Below are 23,148 nucleotides of genomic sequence, written 5' to 3'. Positions count from 1 at the left end.
TCAGGACCCTTGGGCACTAGACTTAGGGACTCTGAGGAGCTGGGGCACCCATTCTTGGGGCTCCCATTTCTCCTTACCTGTGGGACTTCTTGCAGCAGGGGGATTGGCTGGGATAATAGCCTGCAGGGGGCATGCCATTGCCCCTGCTGGGGCAGGGACGGATACTGGGCTGGATGCGGGAGGAGACAGGGACCTGCACAGCAGGGCAGGGCAGTTGGGTCCATCTGTCCATCTGGGGGCAGGCAGGAAGTGACACACGGACACACCCCTGTTTAGTCTTTGTAGATAGTTTCCTCCTCCCCAGGTTTTTTGCTGTTTTATTGGTCACTCACACTCAGTCCATGGGCACCCCCGCGCACCTGCCCCAGCCCCTACTCTGTCCAAAGAGCCATGCCATGTCCCCCCGCTCAGGCCACAGGCTTCACTTCGCCACACGCACACACATGCTTCGGCCACAGGCTCCTTCTCCACTTATGCTCCTGCCTGGCTCCCCATTCAGTTCACAGCCCCTGCCAGGTACGCTGGCTCAGTCCATGGGCCCCGCCCCTGCTGAGTCCCCGGGCCCCACCCCACCCCATCTGCTTAGTCCACATTCCCCTGCTGAGTCCCCAGGCTCAGTCCATGGGGCCCTGGAAGATGAGACGCACAAATCCCCGCTCGCCTGTGAGCCAGGTGCCGCAGAAGGGGCAGGCAGCATGGAAGGCATGGGTGCCGTGGGGCAGCGGGATCTGGGCCCAGTACTGCACAGTCTTCTGGGAGCAGACGTGGCCGCAGGGGCAGAAGGCATGGGTGGGCCGGCCTGCGTCCAAGTACAACCCGGCCTCGCAGCCCAGCCAGAGCGGCACGTAGGGCCCAGCTCGGCGGCACATGGGGCACTCCCGCTCCATCCCCCCCTTCTCCTTGCGAAAGCCCCAGTTGTGGTAGCCATGGACGTGGCCGCAGTTGACATAGACCCAGGGCTGCTGTTTGTCCACTACTCCACGCTGGGCCAGGCTGGGGAAGGCCAGCGTGTTGAAGCCCACGGGGCACTGGGGGCGGGCAGCATTGGTCTCCTGGCGCAGTGCCTCCAGCTGCTTGAGGGTGGGCGTCAGCAGCAGCCCCGCTGTGGTCCGCCACAGCAGTGTGGCCCCGCACAGGTCGATGAGCGAGCCGTCCTGCAGCACGTTGGACTCGGTCTGCACCTGCAGGACATAGAAATCGGGGTCGGGGAGCCAGGGGCGTAAGAGCATCAGTTCTAAGGGGGGGAGATTAAGCTGTGGGGGCTGGGGAGGGGAAAGGGGGAAGTCAGGCCGGAGGGGACGGACCAAAGGAGGGAGATATCTGCTCCAGACAGGTGGGGCAGGGTCAAGCTGGAGGGGCATTGGGGGAAAGATCACCAGACTGGGGGCATGTGGGGGAGGGGGCTCAGGCTGGGGGAGGACACAAGGCCAGGGGGCATGACACATGAGAGGGCAAGAGCACCAGGCCAAAGGGCTGGGGGTTTGTTCCAAACCAGGGGCATCCCTCTGGGCACTGAGTCCATCCGGGATTGGCAGGGGGGAGGTTTCCTCTATGACCACCAAGGGGACCAGGGCCTCCCACAGACCTATAGTCAGGTCCCTGCAACCCCCTAGCTGGGTGTGGGGGCACCTCCTGGACAGGAGGAACCTCTTGGAGGGGTGGGGCAGGGGCCCCCCTATGGCAGTGAACAGGGGCCCCCAGCAGAGTGTTGGGGGCCCCAGGTACCAGCTTCCCCCAGTGCAGGTTGGAGCTCCCTGGGCAGTGCAGGGAATGGAGGACCCCTAGGAGGGATGACATGGGCCCCACGTACCAGCTTCCCCCGCTGTTGCGCGGAGCGGCTGTCGCGCAGGGCGTACACATTCCCACACACCGAGATCTCACGCCAGACCCCGGGTGCTGAGTCCTCATTGAAGCCCCCTATGGGGTGCATCACCAGCACCCCATTGGTCGTCAGCCCATCCATCAGCCCGTCCGGCGTCCTCCACTTGGCCGCCCTCTCCTGCCAATGAGAGCAGCCAGGGGTCATGGCAACATGGGGGAGGGGCTCCTTACAGCTCCTCCCCTGAGTCCCCCCATCTGGACCCAGCTCCTTGTTCCCCCCCCAAGTGGGCCATCTGCCCCATTCTCCTCCATGCCCAACACTTGCACCCAGCACCCCCCAAGACCCAGAGGCTCCCAGTACCTTCACCAGGGCCAAATAACCCTGTTACTCATGGGTCCCAGCCCCCCGCATTATTCCCAGTGATCCAGGGTGACGGCGCCCCTTACAGTCCATTCCCCAGGGCTTGAGCCTTGCTGTCCCCCGTGCTTGGACTCCCATCATACCCAGGAGAAGACCCTCAGCCACAGGGCACCAGCCTGGACCAGCACCCTGCCCAGCGATGACCCATGGCTCCTGCTCCTCCTCCAGTATTTCCTTGGGGTTCACAGCCACTGAGCACAGGGACCTCAGGCACCTGTTTCCCTGAACAAGTGCCCTGAGAACCAGCTGCCTTGGGGCTGGATTGAAGCCAGCACCATCTAGAGGGAAAGGCCCTGTGTCCCATTCCCTGACCCCCGAGCCAGGCAGTGCCCCTGCTCTGGGGCTGGATTGCAGCCAGCGCCCCTGAGAGGGGAGGTCCCCTCTCGACACTGTCAGGACTCACTCACTCCAAGGAAGATGTTGCGTGAGGAGTCGAAGCCTGCGGCATAGATCCGGGCGGTGTAGGGAGGGCTGCGCTCGCAGATGATGCGGCAGGCATAGCGTGAGATAGTGCTTTGGGCCGACTGCCCCTCACTGGCGCAGCTGCCCCCAGGTGCCGTGTCCGTCACCACAAAGTCAATCATGTTCTCCGTGGAGCGGCCAATCTGTACAGACACTAGTACTGAGCGACCAGCTTCCTCCTGCCCCCTCCAGGCTGAGATGCAGCTACGTCTGGGGTGGGATGTGGGGGCTGCTTATACAGGGATCTCTCACCTAATACTGACATGCAGACACCTCTGGAGGAGGGTGTGAGGGCTGTTTATACAGAGATCCCCCTCACCTGGCACTGAGATGCGGCCACCTCTGGGGTGGGCATGGGGGCTGCACAGCAATAATGCCCAACAGTCTAGGAGAGGACGTGAGTGAGAACTGCAGGTGGAGGCTTCAGTGAGGCAAAATGAGATCCACAGAGTCTGAGCCAGACAAGGGCTTTGATGGGCACAAAGTGGAGGCTCTAGCCAAGCCTTGGCTCCTATCCTGTACTGCCTGCTGTTGCCACAAGGGGGCACCCTGACCCCAGCCTGGGTTAAGCAGTGGTGGAAGGCGCAGTGGCTGAGCTAAGATGTCATGGGCAAGTGGCCATGGGGAGGAGAGGGGGGAAGCCACAGTGCATTGTGGGTAGCTGCGGTGCAGTACCTGGAACATGTCCGTATCACAGTCATGAGTATATTCCACAATCACGGAGTGGCTGCGGGACAGCGTGTAGGAGATGCTGTGCTGGCCCTTGTTACTGAGTGCCTGGGGGAGCAGAGAGCATTACCTGAGCCAGATGGCCCCAGCACCACCCCCATGCCCCATTCCCTGTCCCCCCAAGTCAGATCAGAGCTGGAGCCCCCTAGCAGGGAAAGGGCCTGTATCCCATTCCCTGTCTCCCCCTCCCCACCCCTCCCGAGCCAGCCAGTGTCCCCTGCCCTGGCGCCCCCCAGTGCTGTGTCTATATGCAGTATCTCCCCTTGGTGGTCAAAGCAGGCAGCAGCACTGCCTGGGAGACTGCTGGAAGCCATGGCCATGGGGCAGTGGTTGCAGGGGCATGGCTCACCTTGGAGACAAGGGGGGTGGAGATGTGGTGTATCACGTCTGGCTTCACCCCATTGGCCTTTGGCCTCTTGAAGAGTGCGATGCGGCTGCGGCGTCGGCCCTTGTCCCCACTGGCCAGGGAGCCATTGTATCTGTGTGTGTGGGGAGGTTAGTCCCATAGAGACACTGTCCCACACCACCCTCCCCACCTGAGCCAGCACAAGGCCCAGCCCCGACCCTGCCAGACACTCCTCTCTGGGCCCAGGATGGCAACACAAGCAAGAGAAACCAGGTGTCATGGCAGTGCCAAACCCCTCCCCTGGGGCCAGCACAGCAACATCAATGAGCAAAGAATTCTGAGATAGCCGGGAATGGGTCTGGGAGCCCAGCCCTGCCTGCTCCCTGACTGGCACCTTAGCAGCATACAAAGTGTTAAACAGTGCTTCTAAGGAAGTCAGCAGTCCTAGCACCACCAAACACATGTGGTGCTGGGTGTTGCACAGACATACAGTGAGAGAGAGTCTCTGCCCCAAAGAGCTCACAGTCTGAATAGCCAAGGAGTGGGAGGGAAACTGAGGCTCCAAAAGGGGATGAGACTTGCCCAAGGTCAGTGGCAGACCCAGGAATAGAACCCAGGTATCCTGAGTTCTGTCCAGGCAAGGTGCCCACTTCAGCTGGATCTGTGTTACCAGAGGGTTCTTGTTTGCCTCATCCCTCCATAATAAACCAGCCCCAGCATCCCCAAGTGACCCTAGAATAACAAACCATCGTGCACACCGAGCACCCCTGGAGATGCTACAACAAGCTGGCCTGCACAGCCCCAATGCTCCTAGAGACTCTAGACTAACAAATCAACCTGCATATCCCCATGGCTCCCCCCCATCAGACCTCATCCCTGATCCCCACTCACCCCAGCACAATGAGCTCTCCATACTTCACAGCCTCTTTGTGCAGCAGGGAGCCCTCTCCAGCAGAGGGGAAGATCCGGGAGCCCTTGGGGCAGGATCGCCGCAGATCCAGGGACTGGGAGCTGACGGCCTCGGGGCTGCCCTCCAGCACCATCCTGCAGAGAGAGAAGAGGGGATGAAGTGGTAATTAATGCAACCTGGGGCTTGGATCCCATCTCTCTACCCTTCTGTCCATCCACCCCCCTACACCCCCATCTAGTTGTTGTTCCAATGGTTAATTACCTTCACTGTTAAACATTTGCACTTTATTTCTGCTTTGAATTTGTCTAGCTTCAACTTCCAGCCCTTGGTTCTTGTTAGATTGTTGGCTGCGAGGCTGAAGAGCTGTCTATTATCACATTGCTGTTCCTCACCTAGGTACTTCTAGACTGGGGTCGTCACCCCTTAACCTTGTCTTTGTTAAGCTAAACAGATTCTGCTTATGGAGTCACTCACTACAAGGCCTGTTTTCCAGCCCTTTATTCATTCTGGGTGGCTCTTCTCTGAGCCCTCTCCAATTTATCAGCATCCCTGATATGGGCATCAGGATTCCAGCAGCAGCCACACCAGCGCCACACATGGAGGTAACAGAACCTCCCTTTGCCTATTTCCCTCTCTCTCTGTTTACACATCCCAGCATCCCCTTAGCCCTTGTGAACACAGCTCATGTTCAGCTGATTATCCACTATATTTGGATGGGTGGATGGTGTGTGTCTGTGGGGAGGAAGGAAGTGGGTCCCAACCACAAGGCAGGTAAAGTGTTAACCTCCCCGCCCCTTTCTCCTCCCACTTCCCCTATGTCCAACAGGAACACAGAAAGCTGGGCAGCTCAGGACTCTGCCCCCTCCCTTGTCCATCCCCACCCTGACATTGCCATGACAATGACCCTAACACTTAACCTCTTGTCACTATGGCAACACTCCTGAGCGCTCCCAACCCCATGTTACCATGGCAACACTCCTGATTTCTGACATCCACCTGGCATCATGGTGAGGCTCCAGACCATAACAACCCCATTGTTTCCATGGCAACATTCCTGAACTGGAATCCCTGTCATCACAGTGACATTTTAGATCTTTAATAACTCTCTTGTTACCAGGAAAACACTTTCCCTTCAGTTGGTCCCCCCCCCCCTCAGGCCGGGTCAGAGCCTGCCCCCTAGAAGGGAAAGACCCCACATCCTATTCCCCCTCGCCCCCATACCAGCTGATCCTGGAGGCCAAAACCCTCCCTGCTCTGAGTTGCCCCTATGGATTGCCACGGGTTGCCCATGTGCAGAGGCCTGTGCAGCCCCCAGATGCTGGCCCTCTGACCTTCCCCTGCGATGGGATCCATGGCACACAAGGCCAGCTGTGCCAGGCAGTGAAGCCTAAGCAAGGCAGGAGAACCTGGGGAAGGAACGAGGATAGAGAGTTTTCTCATCCCCTCAGAGCAGCATAGGATGCAGGGGACGCAGAAGGAATTGCTGGTCTGTGGGGTTCCCTGAGATGTAGGGGCAGCTGTGGGCATTGAGGCTCGGGATGTGGGTAGCTGCGGGGACTCATCGGGTACCATAATGCAGTGCCTCCTAACCGTCATCCCACCCAGCCCAGGGACAGGAGAGGCCCAATGGCTGGGAGGGAGGGCGAGAGTCTACGGACTGGTTTCTTCAGTCTGTACATAGTTGTATGAGGAGAGGAAACATCCGTTTCTAATATCTCAGCTGTAACATCAACCATCCACACACACACCTGACATGACACACAGACACCCCCGTCACTACACACAGACACACCTGAAATGACACAAAGACACCCCTGGCATCACACACAGACACCCCATCACCATACACAGATACCCCGTCACTACACACAGACACACCTGAAATGGTGACGCAGACACATACCCCTGACACTACACAACTGAAACGGCAGACATAGACACACCTGGCAACACCACCTCTGCCACCACACATACCCATCCCTTACACACATGCAGGATAAACATCCTTCACCCCACCCCCTTTGGAAAGCAAGAAGCCAAACAACCCTCACCAAAACAACACAACAATTCCTGGTCTCATCACAGGGAGAGACATCTTAACTCCACAACACAACCCTATCCCAACACACACACAGGGCTGCAAGGGGCTCCCCACAGGTGCACAAGGACAACACAACCTCTTTTCCCCAAACACAAACAGACAGGGAAGGGGTAAGGGCTGTCTTCCCACCCAACACAACTCCCAAACACACACAAACGGCAGGGGATCCCCTTCCAACACAACGCCACCACAACTCCCTCCCAGCACACACAGGAAGGGTGAGCAGGCGCTTCCCTTCCCACCAACACAACCCACATGGAGAAGAGCAAGGGGCTCCCCTCCCAGGCACCGCCCCCCAGCAACACAACCGGCTCCCCAAACACACACAGGCAGGGAGGGAGCGGTGGCTGCTGCAGCTGTTGGCAGCAATTGCCTGGGAGCCAAGTGAACCCTGCACCTCCTCCAGCCAGACACAGACTGCAGCCCCGGTGTGGGTGCGCAGAGAGCCACAGATGGGTGTGTGTGTCAGGGGTGAGATAGGAGGGAGGGGAGCCGGGATCAGGGGCTGGGGATTAAGTGACTGGGGGCTGCTGGGAGGCGAGAGGGGGTGTAGCTGTGGAGGTGTCCCTATCTGACACACTGTGTACAAGAAACAACCCCCTCCCCTCCAGCCAACAAACGCGCGTGTGAGTGAGACAAGGAGGGGAACTGATGGTGCAGTCAGATCTCAAGGAGAGAGAGAGAAACCGATGGAGTGTGTGGGGATAGATAGATAGATAGATGGCTGTGGAGGGAGGGATGGATACAGGGCTGTGGAGGGAGGGATGGAAGGATGGTTACAGGACTAGGAAGGGAAGGATGGTTACAGGGTTGGGGAGGGAGGGATGGTCACAGGACTGAGTGACACTGAGGTTCTCATCTCCAGCCGCCCCTCTGCTTCTGTCTCCCCATATTTAATAACCCAGGCAGCCCCTCGCTTACCCCTCGGCGCGGCCCCAGCTCCCCCGCAGCCTGGCTCAGCAGCCGCCTGCGTCGCGCCGCCAGGATGAATAGCCCTGCATTGCTGCTGTCTCCGCCGGCAGTGCTGGAGCGGAACTGCCCTCCCCCCGGGGCGGGGTGTGAGCGGGGGAGGCCCCGAGACCACCACGGCCGCCCCCGCCCCTCCCTGCCCTGCTCCCGGCTCCCCCCCACTGCATCGCAGACAGGGATCCCCCCAGCCACGCGTGCACCCCCTGCCCGCAGCCGCTGCGTCACTCGTGGCGGGATGGGGCGAGGCCCTTTTATTACTATGCAGGTGCGAGAAGGGATGGAAAAGGCTAGAACTAGGGGGGAAGGAGGGGATCGGAGCCGGAGAGGGGAGGCTGAGCCGATCGGAGGAAGCAGCGCCGGATGAGGGCACTGAAGCTGGATTACAGTTGGATCGGGGGCTGAGCTGATCCGGAGGAGGGAAGCTGGGGGTGGGGGTTACAGCTGTATTGAGGGAACTGAATTAGGGGACTGAGCTGATCAGAGCTGGATGAGCGGAGCAGAGCTGGACTCAGGGGCAAGGCGCTTGTTGTGGGTTGGGGGGCATGAGAGTCTGCATTGGTCCCCCCTTCCGTGGGGGGCGGTATAGGGACCCTCCCCCACACACTAGGAATTCCCCTTGGACTTCGAACTGGGTTTCTGCCCTATCTCCACTATGGGGGCCTGGGGAGACATTGAGGGGCCATTGGCCTCTGCAAACTCTTAATTGTGCCTCAAAATTTCCTTGGCCTCTTGTATCCTTCTTTGCCCCTTAGGAGCAGGACAGTGAAGGCTGGTTCAGGGGCCAGGGCACTGGCCTGGGGTCACTTCCTTTCCCCACCAGCCTCCTGGTGTCCCCTTGGCCAAGTCACTTTTTTTGCCAGATCTATTCTGGGTTGGTTGAATGATTGGTTCCCCTCCCACACCACCCCCATCTTCCTCTGAAGCATCAGGGCTGGCCACAGCTGGAAACAGGACACTGGAGGGTGAGGAAAAGTGGATGCTGGGCTCTGAGCCTGTTCACAGAACCTTTTCTCTAGCTGCCAAGCGGGTACTTGCTGCCCAGTTGTTCAGGGTTCAGCTGATCACCGGGCTGGAGGATGGGAAGGAATTTCCCCCCGGGTCAGATTGGCAGGGACCTTGGGCGGATTTCACCTCCCTGTGCAGCACGGGGCACAGGTCACCTGCTGGGGTCCCCTGGGCATGACTCACCTCAGCAATTCCCTGCCACTGCAGGAGACCCGGCATTGAGGGCCCCTCAGCCTCACAACAGGTTAGTCTCTGAAGACTGAAACGCTTTGGTTTAACTAAGGGCTTGGGGCTCAATAGAGCGGGAATTAGGTGAGCTTTCAGGCCTGTGTTGACAGGGGAGATCGGGCTGGATGATCTGTCAGTCCCTGCTGGCCTTAAGCGCTAGGAATCTAGAGCCTCGCGGGTATGTCTGTACAGCAAGCAGACGCCCAGGGGCCGCAGGCCTGTAAACTTGCTGGGCAGACATTCCGGCTCCAGCTGGAGCCAGGGGAGCCTCCCCCTCCTGGGGTCCCAGAGCATCGGCTTCAGCCCAAACCTGAATGTTTACACAGCAATTTTACAGCTCTGCAACCAGAGCCCCAGTAGCCCAAGCCAGCTGATGTGGGCCAGGCCAGGGTGTGTAGGGTGGGCCTCACTTCCCTCTCTGTGCAGTGGGCTCACAGCGCTGCCCTGCCTCCTAGGGGAAGGGGGGAGAGAGGTGCTGAGTCCCTGCCGTGACGGGGGCAATCCAGACAGCCTGACCTCTCCCCCCTTGACCCAGTGACTGCCCCAAGAAGCAGCCCCCTGTCATGAGCCGCCAGGAGTCCCCGGGCTGTCGCTGCGTGGGTGGCTCTAACTGCAAGGTTGGTACTGAAAGCAGCTTTTCCCGCGGAGGGAGAGGCAGCGGGGACCCCGCTTTGTCCCCGCCCACACACTTTTTGAGTCTCCCCAGCAGGGGGCAGCAGCGCTTCGGACACAGACACACCCCGCCCCCGACGCGGTCCCAGCCCAGGACGTTACATCAGCGGGGCTGGTTTCCTGCGCTGGGAGCCGGGACACTGGGCTGGTACAGCGGTTCCGTGGCTCAGACGGCGCAGGGCAGCGAGAGGCGAAGCCCCCATGGACAGCCAAGGCCGCAGGGTGGTGGTGTGCGACAATGGCACGGGGGTGAGTGTGCAGCCCCAGCCCCAGCCCCGCCCCTGGCTGGGTGCACGGGCGGCCGTGAGCCGCGGCTCGGGACCTAGACCCAGCCCAGCCCCGCTGCCCCCGCGTTTCGGGGTGGGGATCGGGCCCCGGGAGGAGCAGGGGGATCGGGCCTTCCCACTGGCACCGGCAAGAAGCAATTGGCTTAAAGGGTTTTGCAGCCGCCGGAAGAGCCTCGCCCAGCTCCGCTCCCCGAGGTGCGGGGTCCCGGGTCTCCAGTGAGGGAGGTGGAGGAGCAGGTGGAGTAACTATGGGCCAGGGTGGCCTGTGGGGGCGGTGATTGTTCTGGCTTGGCCGGCAGTTCTCCTGGCCGGACAGGGTTCGCCCGGCGGTGCTGGCCTGGGTGCGGAAGGGGCCCAGCGACTCCTCCAGCATCGGCGCTTCCGGCTTGCCAAGTTCTGTTTCTTATTTGCATTACGGTGGGAACTGCACTCCCAGCCTGAAATCAAGGGCCCTTGTGCCAGATCTACTGACCAAGCTTAGAGCCCCCTTGTGCCCGGTGCTGCCCAGGCACTCAGTGAGAGACAGTCCTTGTCCTGCAGAGCTCGCCATCTAAATAGACAAAGGGTAGGAAGGGAAACTGAGGCAGGAAAAGGGACTTGCTGGGTGTCACAAAGCAGCTCAGTGGCAGAGCCGCGAATAGAACCCAGGAATCTCAGCTGTCATCCCACCCTGACTCATCCCCTCTGCTGAATTGCTTTGTGTAGGGGGAACTTTGTGTATTCAGTATAAGCAAGGCACCTGCATTGGAGAGAGCAGAGCATTAGTACTGCTAGACAAGGCAGTGGTAAGACCACATCAGGGATACTGTGGTGCGGTTCCGTTCACCCGGGAAACTGGCTCCTAGGCTGATCAGAGGAATGAGGAGCCGCTCTTAGGGGAGGAGCCTGAAAGAGCTGAGTCTCTTCAGCCTAGGCAGAGAAGGGATCTGGGTGCTCCCTCTAAATACATGGCAGGAACCCCCAAGGGAGAAGAGCTATTGAAGTTTTAAGTTGGCACAAGAACAAATGGGGTTAAACTGGCTAGGGATCAGCTGAGGCTAGAAGGTTTGTGCCTCTCACAGGAGGGAGGTTCTGGAATACCTCCCCCAGCAGTGGGGGGGGGGGGCAAACACCCCTCCTGGAGCGAGATTCTCAGGGCAGGATGGAGGGGGGGTGATGACCTCTTTGGCTAGCAAGTCTCCTTCCAGTCCCGTCTATCCCTGTAGAAGAGTGGGCTCACCCTGGTACTCCCCCTTGTGGACAACTGAGGGGTAACAGCTCTTTACTTCCTACTTCCCCTGCCCAAGCTTTGGTGGAGTTTCCTCTTCTCACCTCTCAGCTGGCTCACACCTCGGTTCTACCCTTTTTGGGTACCAAAAGCAGTCCTCATCCTTATGCTGAATCTTTGGCACTCAACTCCAGGCCCTGTGGTCCCTACAGCCCTGTACACCAGCCTCTCATCCAGTCACCTTTATCCCCTTCTCAGAGGCCTCACACTATCTCCCCCAGGGGCTGGTTGGAGGGCCCAGGCCCACCCTCTATGTGCTGGGTTCAGTCCAGCACATAGCACATACAGCCAAGCTCTGTGCTATCAGATGCCTTGTCATCATCTCCTCGGTCTCTATCCTACCCCTTAGCCTTTCTTCAGGCCCCATCCCCAGCTCCCCTCTGGGCTCCTTAACAAGCTCTCAGGGCTGCTCCCAGAGATCTGGGCCCTACCCTTAGGTCAGGTCAGCCACATGAACTCATAGACTCATAGGTCAGAAGGGACCAATCTGATCATCTAGTCTGACCTCCTGCCCAAGGCAGGCCACAGAACCCCACCCATCCAATTTTATAACAACCCCTATCCCAGGACCGAGTTATTGAAATCCTCAAAAATGGTTTGAAGACCTCAAGCTGCAGAGAAACCACCAGCAAGCGACCCGTGCCCCACGCTGCAGGGGAAGGCGAAAAACCTCCAGGGCACCTGCCAATCCGCCCTGGAGGAAAATTCCTTCCCGACCCCAAATATGGCGATCAGCTAAACCCTGAGCATGTGGGCAAGAGTCACCAGCTAGCACCCAAGAAGGAATTCTCTGCAGCAACTCAGTACCCATCACATCCAACATCTCCCCGCAGACCATTGAGCAGACCTGTGTGGTGGTAATTCAAGATCAATTGTCCAAATTAACGATCCTATCATAACATCCCCTCCATATACTTATCAAGCTTTGTCTTAAAGCCAGGAAAGTCTTTTGCCCCTACTACTTCCCTCGGAAGGCTATTCCAGAACTTCACTCCCCTAATGGTCAGAAACCTTCGTCTAATTTCAAGTCTAAACTTCCTAATATCCAGTTTATACCCATTCGTCCTCGTGCCTACATTAGTACTAAACTTAAATAATTCCTCTCCCTCCCTAACGTTAACCCCCTTGATATATTTATATAGAGCGAGCATATCCCCCCTCAGGCTTCTTTTGGCCAGGCTAAACAAGCCAAGCTCTTGAACTTGCATGAATCTGGTGCCCTCCAGGCACCCCTATCCCCAATCAGATCCTTACTAGGCTGCTCAAGGCACTCTTTCTTCTCTCCCCCACCCCCACCAGGATGTAGAGTTCTTCCCCCTTTTTTTTAGCTCCACCCCCCCCTTCCTCTTTTCATAGCTCCATCGGCTCCTCCCCAGCTGAACTTGATCTTCACTGAGGCCTGGCCCACCTTCCAGGTCCAGCCAGCTGTGTTAATTGGGCTCTCAGGCCCACGTTAACCCTTTCATCACCTGTGTGGGGCAGACCCCCACTTCCATAGGCATTCCTCTGCCTGTCTGTGAAGAAGCCTCTGTGTGTGATATACATTACAGCAAACATCAGAAGAGCCTTTTCTTCAATATTTCCAAGCGAGAAACTCCTTTTAATCTGCTTCATTGGAGAGCTTTGCCATGAGGTCAAGGCTGAGAGAAGGCAATGCTGGTTCACACAAGGCGTATTTAACCTGTGGGACTCACTGCCACAGGACATTGTTGAGGCTGAAAACTCAGCAAAGTCCAAGAAGGGATTGGTCATTTCTGTGGAGAAGCAGAATCTGCAGAGTTGGAATTGTTGATGCTGACAAAAATCCCGGCAGGGGATGAAACCTCAGGCTCCAGGGCTTGAGCTAATCTCTACCCATTAGTGAGAGAGCAGGGGGAGGCTAATGTGAGGCCATTCCCCATTGCCTACTGCAGGAGTCTTACATCTTCCATGTGAGTTCAGCAGGTTAACAGCTATGCTGTGTGTTCGACAGGGAACTCCGGCGCTGCGCGCTGGGTCTATCCAAGTGTTTGTCGGAAGTGTCTGCAACCTGGCTGTTCTCAGCAGGGCCCCGATCTCAGCTCCCTGCAGCACCCAACACAAGGGGTCCCAATTCAGCCAGGGGGGAAGGGCTCTGTGCAGCATTTGGCACAATGGGGCCCTGATCTCAGTTGGAGTCTGTGCAGTGCCTGGCAGGATGGCAGCCCTGCCCACACTTGCTGACTTGCGGGTTAAACAGGAGACAGGCCTGCATCGTGCCAAAGTGGAAGGTAAATTGGAAATGAAACATGAAGCAAAACCCCCTTTGCAGGGAGGACGCCAGGAGAGCACCTGTAAAAGGAATCAGAAGTGAGATTCCTCTCTAAGGGCTGTTGCTCAGAGGCTTTGGCCATGCAGAGTCTGTAGCCAGAAGGGGAGATTGCCCAGAAATACAGGGTGCTGCCAGGAGCGATAGGGCCAGAGGGGATATGCCTGTCTCCTGCAGGCTGGGTCTGCGGGTGCCTCTCCGCTGATGCGACTGCATATGTTGTGCTAGCAGAAGCAGGCTCAGCTCTTGCATTTCCTCTTTCTCTACATCCGCTCGCTTGCTGCAGGTTTCACACTCCCACAGCAGGCAGGACCAGTCTGCCAGTGCTTCTGCTATGATTGCTTGGGCCTGCTTTTCAACATGAGGCAGAATTAACCTGCAAGGTGTGTCCAGTGGCAGAGGGCTCCACAGGTTAATGGGAGTGAGGAAGGCCTAGGGGACACTCTTGCCTAATCTGGGAAGCCAAGGAGCATTGGGTGAAACTTACACTGCTCAGAGGGAGTAATGGGTCCATTGCCTGCCACCCTGGAGGGCCCAGTCCCCTGGGGCAGATGAGAGGATCAGGCCCAGTGCTTTTACACAAACTCTAACTTGCAGAGCTCGCTGTCATTGGGTGTTCAGGAGGCCTGTCTTGGAGAGGTGACAGGGCACTGAGATGGGTAATGAGGTCATCCACAGATCGGAACAAAATTAAGTAGTGTGGTTGAGTGGATAGTGGGGATGGGACTGGGACTCAGGACTCGAATTGTAGCTATGCCACCATCTTCCTGTGTGACCTTGGGTGGGAGCTTTCCCCTCTTTGGGCCTCAGTTTCCCCCGTCTGTTCAGACAGAGCTCTTCGGGGCAGGGACTTTCTCTCACTGTATGTCTAGGTAGTACCTGGCACGATGGGGGCTCTGCTCTCACTTCTGAAGCACAGAATGCGGTGAGCGCCCCTAAAGGACTCGCACACTATTTAAAAGGATATTGTCTTAGGCCATTACAGCAGGGGTTCTCAAACTTTTACTTTTGCAGGCCACCCCAACATGCTATAAAAACTCCACAGCCCTCCTGGGCCACAACAACTGTTTTCTGCAGGGCTGGCATTAAGGGGTAGCAAGCAGGGCCATTGCCTGGGGCTCCACTCCACAGGGGCCACCGCAAAACTAAGTTGCTCAGACTCTGGCTTCAGCCCTGTGTGGTGGGGCTCGGGGCCCCAGGCTGCAGTACCATGCGGCAGAGCTTTGACTTTCTGCCCTGGGCCCTAGCGAGTCTAATGCCAGCCCTGCTTGGCAGCCCCCTTGAAACCTGCTTGTGGCCCCCCAGGGGGCCCTGGACCCCTAGTTGAGAACCACTGCTTTACAGGGCCTCTAGGCACTACCCTAATACTCCTAATAGCAGGGCATACACATCTCCCTGCATGGGGATACTGGTGGATCCTCTCCCTTGCCATGGCGGTGGGGGGGGAATGGGGAGCAAGGGAGTGATGAGTGTCTACAAAAGCAGAAGTGTCACTTCCTCTAGACTCTGCACCCGAGGCTACTTCCCTTCATGGCTGGGGGGGAGGGAGGTGGGCCTAGTGACCCTGTATGCATGTAGCACCTCCTGCTGGCGCTTGGGATGCAGACAGAGAGGGTCAGGCCAGGCCAGGGGGCATTGGACATAGTTCTTTGCCGCAATTTGGCTCCCTCCCCCTGGGGGAGGTGTGTCTGTAGCTCAGGGCTGTGCCAAGAGGATTTGGGGCTGAGGGGAGAAATTCTGTAGGGATTTAAAGAGTGATACTTCCAGTGACCACCTTGCCTGGTATCCTTCTGCTCCCTACCCCCGATCATCCTGGTGGGCCCAGCTAGCCTGGGACCCCCCCACCCCACCTCAGAACACCCTCTAGGTATTGCAAGGGTAACGGTAGCAGCCAGGTGGCCGCAGCATGTCACTCCCTTAAGCCAGCTGGATGGAGGAATGGAGCAGTTCTCCCCCCAGCCTGGCCTGTCCCCAGGTCGGCAGGATCTTGTGTGGCTAGGCGGAGATGGGGGGGGATTGTCACCTGATTCATTTCCCTCTCTCTCTCTCTCTCTCTCTCTCTCTCCCTCCCCCCCTCCAGTTCGTTAAGTGCGGCTTTGCCGGCTCCAACTTCCCTGAGCACATCTTTCCTGCCCTGGTCGGGCGCCCCATCATCCGCTCCACCGCCCGCGTGGGCAACATCGAGATCAAGGTCAGGCTCTGGCAGGGGGGGCATGTCCCACAAGGGTCAGGTAAGGGGAGGGGGGTTTTGAAGGGGAGCCTTTCCTTGGAGGGAGGGGCCCTGGCCTCTGGTGGTGGCTTACGCAAAGTGCTGGTGTCTCAAATCTGCCCTCTGCCCATCCCAGGACCTGATGGTAGGGGATGAGGCCAGTGAGCTGCGCTCCATGCTGGAGGTGAACTACCCCATGGAGAATGGCATTGTGCGCAACTGGGACGACATGAAATACCTGTGGGACTACACCTTTGGGCCCGAGAAACTCAATGTTGACCCCCGCAGCTGCAAGATCCTGCTCACTGAGCCCCCCATGAACCCCACCAAGAATCGCGAGAAGATCATTGAGGTCAGGCTGGGCTTTGGGGCGGGACTGAGGGGCATCAGCACAACCTGAGTGGAGGAGGGGCTGTGAGGTGGGACTGAGGGGGATCAGCACAGCTCGAGGGGGGGGAGGGGGCTGTGGGGCAGGACTGAAGGGCATCAGTACAGCCTGGGGGGTGGGGCTGCGGGGCATCAGCACAGCCAGGGGATGGGGACCTGCAGGTTGGGATTGAGGGGCATCAGTACAGCCCAGAGGGGATGGGGCTGCAGGGTGGGATTGAGAGGCATCAGCACAGCCCGGGGGGATTGAGGGGCACTGGCAGAGCTTGAGGGACGTTGGTGGGGAGCCCAGGGCTGAGTCGCAGGGGCAGGAGTTTGGGGCTGAAGGGAAGTGGCGGGGCTGTGCCCATGATTTCTCCTCTCCCCCCAGGTGATGTTTGAGACATACCAGTTTGAAGGCGTGTATATCGCCATCCAGGCCGTGCTGACTCTCTACGCCCAGGGTGAGAGGGCGCTGGGGCTAGAGTGGGGGTGGGGGGCATGAAGGGGAATGGAAGGGATGGAGAAAGTGAGGTATGGGAGGGCCAGAGGGGGAGGGTGCGAGAGGTCTGGGGAGAGGAGGGCAGAGTCAGGGGCAGTAGAGAGAATGCAGGGGAAGGTATTACAGTGGTGAAATCTACCCTGCCATATGGCAGGTGAGTGAACTAGTTGCTCGGGTTGCTGGCCTGGGGAACTTACTGCCAGTGGATGCCCTGGAGGCTGAAAGCTGAGCAGGGTTTGGGGTGGGAAGTGCAGGGAATGACCAGGGGGCCCTGCTTTGGGAGGGCGGGCAGGGGAGACATCCCCTCTGGGCATGTTATTTCCTGTTTCACCACTAAGGGGCCATTTTCACCTTTCCTCTGAAGTGGCCAGTCCTGGTGCCTTTGGAGGTGGGATTCCAGGGTAGATGGGCGTATTGCCTCTCATCACAGTAACCTCTCCTTCCCATTTCAGGCCTGCTGACTGGGGTGGTGGTGGACTCTGGGGACGGTGTGACCCACATCTGCCCTGTCTACGAGGGCTTCTCCCTGCCCCACCTCACCCGGCGGTTGGACATTGCAGGACGGGACATCACCCGCTACCTCATCAAGGTGAGAGCCGGATGAGGGTGTGTCATAGATTTGCTAGCTGCCCGTTGGACTGCTGTGAGGGGAATCCACGCCCCAGCGTTCCTGGATGTCTTACACCTCATAGACTCATAGACTTTAGAGTCAGAAGGGACCAATATGATCATCTAGTCTGACCTCCTGTGCAAAGCAGGCCACAGAATCCTAACCATCCACTTCTATAACAAACACCTAACCTATGTCTGAGTTATTAAAGTCTTCAAATTGTGGTTTGACGACCTCAGGCTGCAGAGAATCCACCAGCAAGTGACCCATGCCCCACGCTGCAGGGGAAGGCGAAAAACCTCCAGGGCCTCTGCCAATCTGCCCCGGAGGAAAATTCCTTCCCGACCCCAAATATGGCCATCAGCTAAACCCTGAGCATGTGGGCAAGACTCACCAGCCAGCACTCAGGAAAGAATTCTCTGCAGTAACTCACATCCCATCCCATCTAACATCCCATCACAGACCACTGGGCATACTTACCTGCTGATAATCAAAGATCAATTGCCAAAATTAAGCTATCCCATCATACCATCCCTTCCATAAACTTATCAAGCTTAGTCTTAAAGCCAGATATGTCTTTTGCCCCCACTATCACCTTGGAAAGCTGTTCCAGAAATTCACTCCTGTAATGGTTAGAAACTTTCATCTAATTTCAAGTCTAAACTTCCTAGTCTCCAGTTTATACCCATTTGTTCTTGTGTCTACATTGGTACTAAGCTTAAATAATTCCTCTCCCTCCCTAATATTAATCCCTCTGATATATTTATAAAGAGCAAGCATATCCCCCTCAGCCTTCTTTTCGTTAGGCTAAACAAGCCAAGCTCTTTGAGTCTCCTTTCACAAGACAGGTTTTGCATGCCTCGGATCATCCTAGTAGCCCGTCTCTGAACCTGTTCCAGTTTGAATTCATCCTTCTTAAACATGGGAGACCAGAACTGCACACAGTATTCCAGATGAGGTCTCACCAGTGCCTTATATAACGGTACTAACACCTCCTTATCTTTGCTGGAAATATCTCGCCTGATGCATCCTAAAACTGCATTAGCTTTTTTAAAGGCCATATCACATTGGTGGCTCATAGTCATCCTGTGATCAACCAATACTCCAAGGTCCTTCTCCTCCTCTGTTGCTTCCAACTGATGTGTCCCCAATTTATAACCAAAATTCGTATTATTAATCCCTAAATGCATGACCTTGCACTTTTCACAATTAAATTTCATCCTATTACTATTACTTCAGTTTACAAGGTCATCCAGATCTTCCTGTATGATATCTCGGTCCTTCTCTGTGTTAGCAATACCCCCCAGCTTTGTGTCATCCACAAACTTTATTAGCACATTCCCGCTTTTTGTGCCAAGGTCAGTAATAAAAAGGTTAAATAAGATTGGTCCCAAAACTGATCCTTGAGGAACTCCACTAGTAACCTCCTTCCAGCCTGACAGTTCCCCCTTCAGTACAACCCATTGTAGTCTCCCCTTTAACCAGTTCCTTATCCACCTTTCAATTTTCATATTGATCCCCATTTTTTCCAATTTAACTAATAATTCCCGATGTGGAACCGTGTCAAATGTCTTACTGAAATCAAGGTAAATTAGATCTACTGCATTTCCTTTGTCTAAATAATCTGTCACCTTCTCAAAGGAGATCAGGTTGGTTTGGCTCCTGGAACCTAAATGGAGTCCAGCCCCTGTCCCGAGGTGTGAGCTTTCCAGGCCCAGCTCAGCTCTCGCAGGAGCCCCATGGCAGCTGTGAAGCAGATATCACACCTGGCCCTCACCCCAAGACTCACCTGCTGCTCTTTTACCTCATCACACGCAGCAGAGAGAGCTCAGATCCTGCAGACCCGACCTCCTGCCTGCAGCACCTGCCGCTAGCTCCCCTTCCCCGGGGAGGCCTCCACCCAGCTGGGCTCAGGCAGGCCCCTGCCTCAAGGCTACTCTGTCAAAAATGGCCCAAACCTCCCAAGCGCTCAGCTCCTCCCCTTTATAACCTAACCCTGCAGCCTCCTCTGACAGGTGACTCCCTCATCAGCTGCACCAGGTGAATCTGGCCCAGTGACCTCGCTGCCCAGGCCACCTCCCCCCGCTACCCAGCTCTCCTGGGGGGGGTGCGGGAAGTCCGCTGTCTAGGACGAGTCGATTGCTGTGGCCGAGTGCCTCCCGTCGACGCTGCTCTGTGTTACCCCTTTGCCCCGGCCTTTGGACTCTCCGCCCACCGTGTGGGCGAACACGGTGCCGCGCAAGTGAAAGGCTGCACCTCAAAGAGAGCGTCCTGCATGGGAAGGAGCCAGGTAGCCAGTACCTGCCCCCACTAGGAGTGCCTAGATCATCCCCAGATCCTCACAGGAGGCCAGAGTGAGGGGTGGCACCTTTATGGGAGGGGGAGGGGCCTCAGCAGCTCCTGTGACTATGGTCTCCCCCTCTGGCAGTTGCTGGTACTGTAAGTTCCCCCGATGACTCTGTCTCCCCCTCCTGGCAGCTCCTGTTGCTGCGGGGTTATGCCTTTAACCACTCTGCGGATTTTGAGACGGTGCGGATGATGAAGGAGAAGCTTTGCTACGTGGGGTACAACATTGAGCAGGAGCAGAAGCTGGCTCAGGAGACCACAGTGCTGGTGCAGTCCTACACGGTAAGGGAGCTGCCAGGGGTGTGTTTCTGCTTGGTGGATGGGTGGGTCACTCCTTCCCCATTGAGAGACCCTTGCTGGGATGGTGGGGACCTTAGCATAGTGAGGCTGGGAGTTAACACCCCATTGGGATGCCTGGGGCAATTCGCCCACTTCAAGCAATCAGCTCAGGCTCTCCACAGACTCAGACAGTGTTGCTGATGGGCTCTCCTTCTGCTCCCCCCCAGCTGCCGGATGGGCAAGTGATCAAGGTGGGGGGTGAGCGATTTGAGGCACCTGAGGCCCTATTCCAACCCCACCTCATCAATGTGGAGGGTGTAGGTGTGGCTGAGCTGCTCTTCAACACCATCCAGGCAGCTGATATCGACACCAGGTGAGCAAGGGGGAGGGAGGTGGAGCCTGGAGCCCTTCCCCTGACACTGGGCCGCTGCAGGGGAGCTGCCGCCCTAGAAGGCAAGACCATTGGTGGGGATTTTTGTTGTGTGTGTGTGTGTGTGTGTGTGTGTGTGTGAGAGAGAGAGAGAGAGATGGTAGGGGAGGTGACGGTATTATTGGGGATTGAGAGGTTGTTGGCGGATCCCAGGGGGCTGATTGGAGGGGTTTGCTGGGGAGATCCTAGGGTGTTGGGAGGTGAGTGGAGGCAATCACTGGGGTAAGCCTGTTGGGGGGGGGATCCTGGTGGAAGTTGTTTGGGGGTTGAGTGGAAAGCTGGGAGGGTGAGTGGAGATCCTAGGGGTGCAGTGGGGCTGAGCCTTGAGGACCCCTCCCATGGGGTGTTGTCTGTCTCACTCCATCTCTCTCCCCAGGGCAGAGTTCTACAAACACATTGTACTGTCAGGCGGTTCCACCATGTACCCGGGCCTGCCTTCCCGGCTGGAGCGTGAGATCAAACAGCTCTACCTGGAGCGGGTGCTCAAGGGCGATGTGGAGAAGCTGTCGGTGAGTGGGCACCTTGTGGGGTGCATGTGCACTGCCCCACTAGACCCTAGCTCTTGCAATAGGCATGGGGCCTACAGTGTCCTCCCTGGGTGGTACAGGCCAGCTCAGCTCCCCTGTGCCATCCACAATCCATTGCAGCTGACCTGTGTGGGGGGCCAAGGAGGCCCCTGCTGTGTGAGGGGGATTTGCCCAGGGCTGATGCAGGGGTTCAGAAAAAGCTCTTCTGGCCTGAAAATCCAGGGGTGAAATCCCGATCCCATTGACCCTATGCCTGAGACCACTTGGGCTCATCTCATAGCCAATGGGGCAGAGTCTCTTCTCCTGGCTCTGGGTTTGAATCCTGGGGATCCCGTTTTTAATAAATGGTCTTCTCTCCCCCTGCAGAAATTCAAGATCCGGATTGAGGACCCACCGCGGCGGAAGCACATGGTGTTCCTGGGAGGCGCTGTGCTGGCCGACATCATGAAGGACAAGGATACCTTCTGGCTGCAGCGAGCCGAGTACCTGGAAAAGGGGACACGCATCCTGGAGAAGCTGGGGGTCACTGTGCGATAGGGATGCCCCCATCTCCTCCCCCCCCCCCCCCCGCCACTAGCTCAGCTGCCCCATCTCTTCATTAACCCTTTCCTCCCTGTCAATATCACCTTGATTCTGCCTTTCTAATGGACCAACCAATCACAGGGCTTCTTTTGGGAACTTTTTTTCTCGAGGGGGAGGGAATAATCATGGTACCAGGGGACTGGGTCCGGGTGGGGTGGGGTGGGAAAGGGAGGAGGTGTCTCTCTCATAGGCCCAGGGCACTCTTGGTCCTCATTCCTGAGCTCTGCCCTGGCCGTGCCAGTGACGTCTTTCCTCCCCCTAGGGGCCAAGCAGGCCCCTGCAGCAGTCTGCTAGAGACAGGAGGGGGTGGGGTTCACACAAAGTTGTTTCGGGCTGGATCTCAGGGAGATGCCCCTGCTGGGGAGGGATCAGTGAGGCCAGGTAGTCCCCCACTCCCAAGCCTGGCTAACACCCTGGGAATGTGCTGTAGGGACCAGGGGGAGGGGCTAGCTCACTCCCCCCCCCAATCCCTGTGGGATTGGCCCTGGGGAAGTAAATAAGGGAGTGTTGGGGGGGAAATTTGAGGGAGGAACAAAGGGATCAATGACACCCCCCAGCATCAATGACACAACAAACTGGATTGGGATGGGGGAGGGGGTGTAGCCAGGGTCAGGGGGTGGGGCCCCAACTAGCCCCACCCTTTCCCAAGCACATGGCTGGCCCTAAGGGGTTATTCACAAGCTTTGCAGGAGCCTGACTGCATTGTGGGAGGGGGCACTTCTTTCCATGGCCCCCTCTCTCCACACTGCAATGCTGGGGTGCAGACATGGGGGAGTGTTTGCTGGGCCTGGGGCAGGATTCCCATGCAACGCATTCTCTGTATTAAACGTGTTGGAGGAAAATCACCCCTGCACACGCACAAACCTGTAAATGGGTTTTTTACCCAGATTTTTAAATTGTTTTTGCTTTTTAGTGTCTCTCTGTCTCCTGTCTCTGCTGGGGAGGGAGGGGTGAGGAAAAGCGTATGTCCCAGCTCTGGTTCAACCACAGGCTGGCTCAGATAGGGGGCCTTTCCCCTCTGTGGGGTGCTGGTCCCTGTTCTGTGGCCCGTAAGTGGATTGACTGCGGGGGAGGGTCCCAGCCCAGCTCCTAGTAGGGCCAAGCAGCGATGTAACCGTGAGCGGGCAGGAGTCAGGCCTCAGGGTGGCTCCCCTGCTTCCTCCATACACATAATGGGAGATTCTCTAGGCTGGGGGGTGCTGTGATGACACAGAGTCCCTAGGGCTGCCAGGCGTGGGGCACGGGGGCATGTCCAGGTCTGGAACCCTGAGCCCCCCATAATTGTTTCCTGGGCAAGGGGACCTTTTTAAGTGTGTGACTGGGGGTGTGGGGAGGGAGGGATGTTTTTCTGATTACTGCCAGCCACAGCCATTGGGTTGCCATGGCAACAGATGCCTGCTGCAGCTGGGGTGAAAGTGACTGATGGAGGGGCCCTCAATTTATGTAGGAAGTGCCCAGGCCCTCAGGTCCCCCTGTCTTGCTCTGCACACAGGGCCCCTGTGATGAAACGGGGAACGGCATGTGTGTAAATAGACTCCTGGAGCCTATCCCCAGCTCTGGGTGGGGTCTGGTGGTTAGAGCAGAGAAGATGGGACTCCTGGGGTCTATCCCAATCGAGCTTTGGGTGGGGAGTGGGATCTGGTGGTTAGAGTAGTGGCGCCGGGATTCCTGGGGTCTATCCTGATCGAGCTCTGGGTGGGGAGTGGGGTCTGAGGGTTAGAGAAAAGGACCTGGGGCTCCTGGGGTCTATCCCCAGCTGTGGGAGATGCTCACCCAGCCCCCAGTGTGGCCC

At 57.4% G+C, this 23,148-nt stretch overlaps 2 protein-coding genes across 3 annotated transcripts; one reads left to right on the top strand and one right to left on the bottom strand.

Moving 5' to 3' along the window:
• Nucleotides 1-200: 200 nt before the first annotated feature.
• Nucleotides 201-7,800, bottom strand: PELI3 (pellino E3 ubiquitin protein ligase family member 3). 2 transcript variants are annotated; one of them, XM_050960470.1, is made up of 7 exons: nt 7,712-7,800; nt 4,671-4,823; nt 3,783-3,912; nt 3,380-3,481; nt 2,650-2,847; nt 1,811-1,999; nt 202-1,181 (listed from the first exon to the last, which is right to left on the bottom strand). In XM_050960470.1, exons 2-7 carry the CDS (start codon nt 4,820-4,822, stop codon nt 615-617), a joined length of 1,338 nt encoding a protein of 445 aa, XP_050816427.1. In that variant the 5' UTR covers nt 4,823; nt 7,712-7,800; the 3' UTR covers nt 202-614. The 2 variants fall into 2 exon arrangements, with proteins under 2 accessions (XP_050816428.1, XP_050816427.1); XM_050960471.1 differs by lacking the exon at nt 2,650-2,847 and having other exon boundaries at nt 201-1,181.
• A 1,945-nt stretch (nt 7,801-9,745) lies between these two features.
• LOC127054376 (actin-related protein 2-B-like) lies at nt 9,746-22,273 on the top strand. Its single transcript, XM_050960473.1, has 9 exons — nt 9,746-9,913; nt 15,586-15,696; nt 15,851-16,066; nt 16,472-16,544; nt 17,035-17,171; nt 19,671-19,820; nt 20,045-20,190; nt 20,624-20,756; nt 21,141-22,273. Exons 1-9 carry the CDS (start codon nt 9,866-9,868, stop codon nt 21,309-21,311), a joined length of 1,185 nt encoding a protein of 394 aa, XP_050816430.1. The 5' UTR covers nt 9,746-9,865; the 3' UTR covers nt 21,312-22,273.
• The last annotated feature ends 875 nt before the right edge of the window (nt 22,274-23,148 follow it).

The sequence above is a fragment of the Gopherus flavomarginatus genome, chromosome 6 (assembly GCF_025201925.1).
Source record: "Gopherus flavomarginatus isolate rGopFla2 chromosome 6, rGopFla2.mat.asm, whole genome shotgun sequence".
In the NCBI taxonomy this organism is placed as follows: Eukaryota; Metazoa; Chordata; order Testudines; family Testudinidae; genus Gopherus; species Gopherus flavomarginatus.
The sequence above is the reverse complement of the archived record's forward strand: the minus strand, read 5'-3'. Positions and strand labels throughout refer to the sequence as shown.

Coding starts and splice junctions, on each gene's coding strand:
- PELI3 (XM_050960470.1), bottom strand. CDS start 4,822: ATGGTGCTGGAGGGCAGCCCCGAGGCCGTCAGCTCCCAGTCCCTGGAT. Junction 3,913..4,670: donor GGAGAGCTCATTGTGCTGGG/GTGAGTGGGGAT, acceptor CCACACACACAG/ATACAATGGCTCCCTGGCCA. Junction 1,182..1,810: donor CGCAACAGCGGGGGAAGCTG/GTACGTGGGGCC, acceptor TATGTCCTGCAG/GTGCAGACCGAGTCCAACGT.
- LOC127054376 (XM_050960473.1), top strand. CDS start 9,866: ATGGACAGCCAAGGCCGCAGGGTGGTGGTGTGCGACAATGGCACGGGG. Junction 16,545..17,034: donor GCTGACTCTCTACGCCCAGG/GTGAGAGGGCGC, acceptor TTCCCATTTCAG/GCCTGCTGACTGGGGTGGTG. Junction 19,821..20,044: donor TGCTGGTGCAGTCCTACACG/GTAAGGGAGCTG, acceptor GCTCCCCCCCAG/CTGCCGGATGGGCAAGTGAT.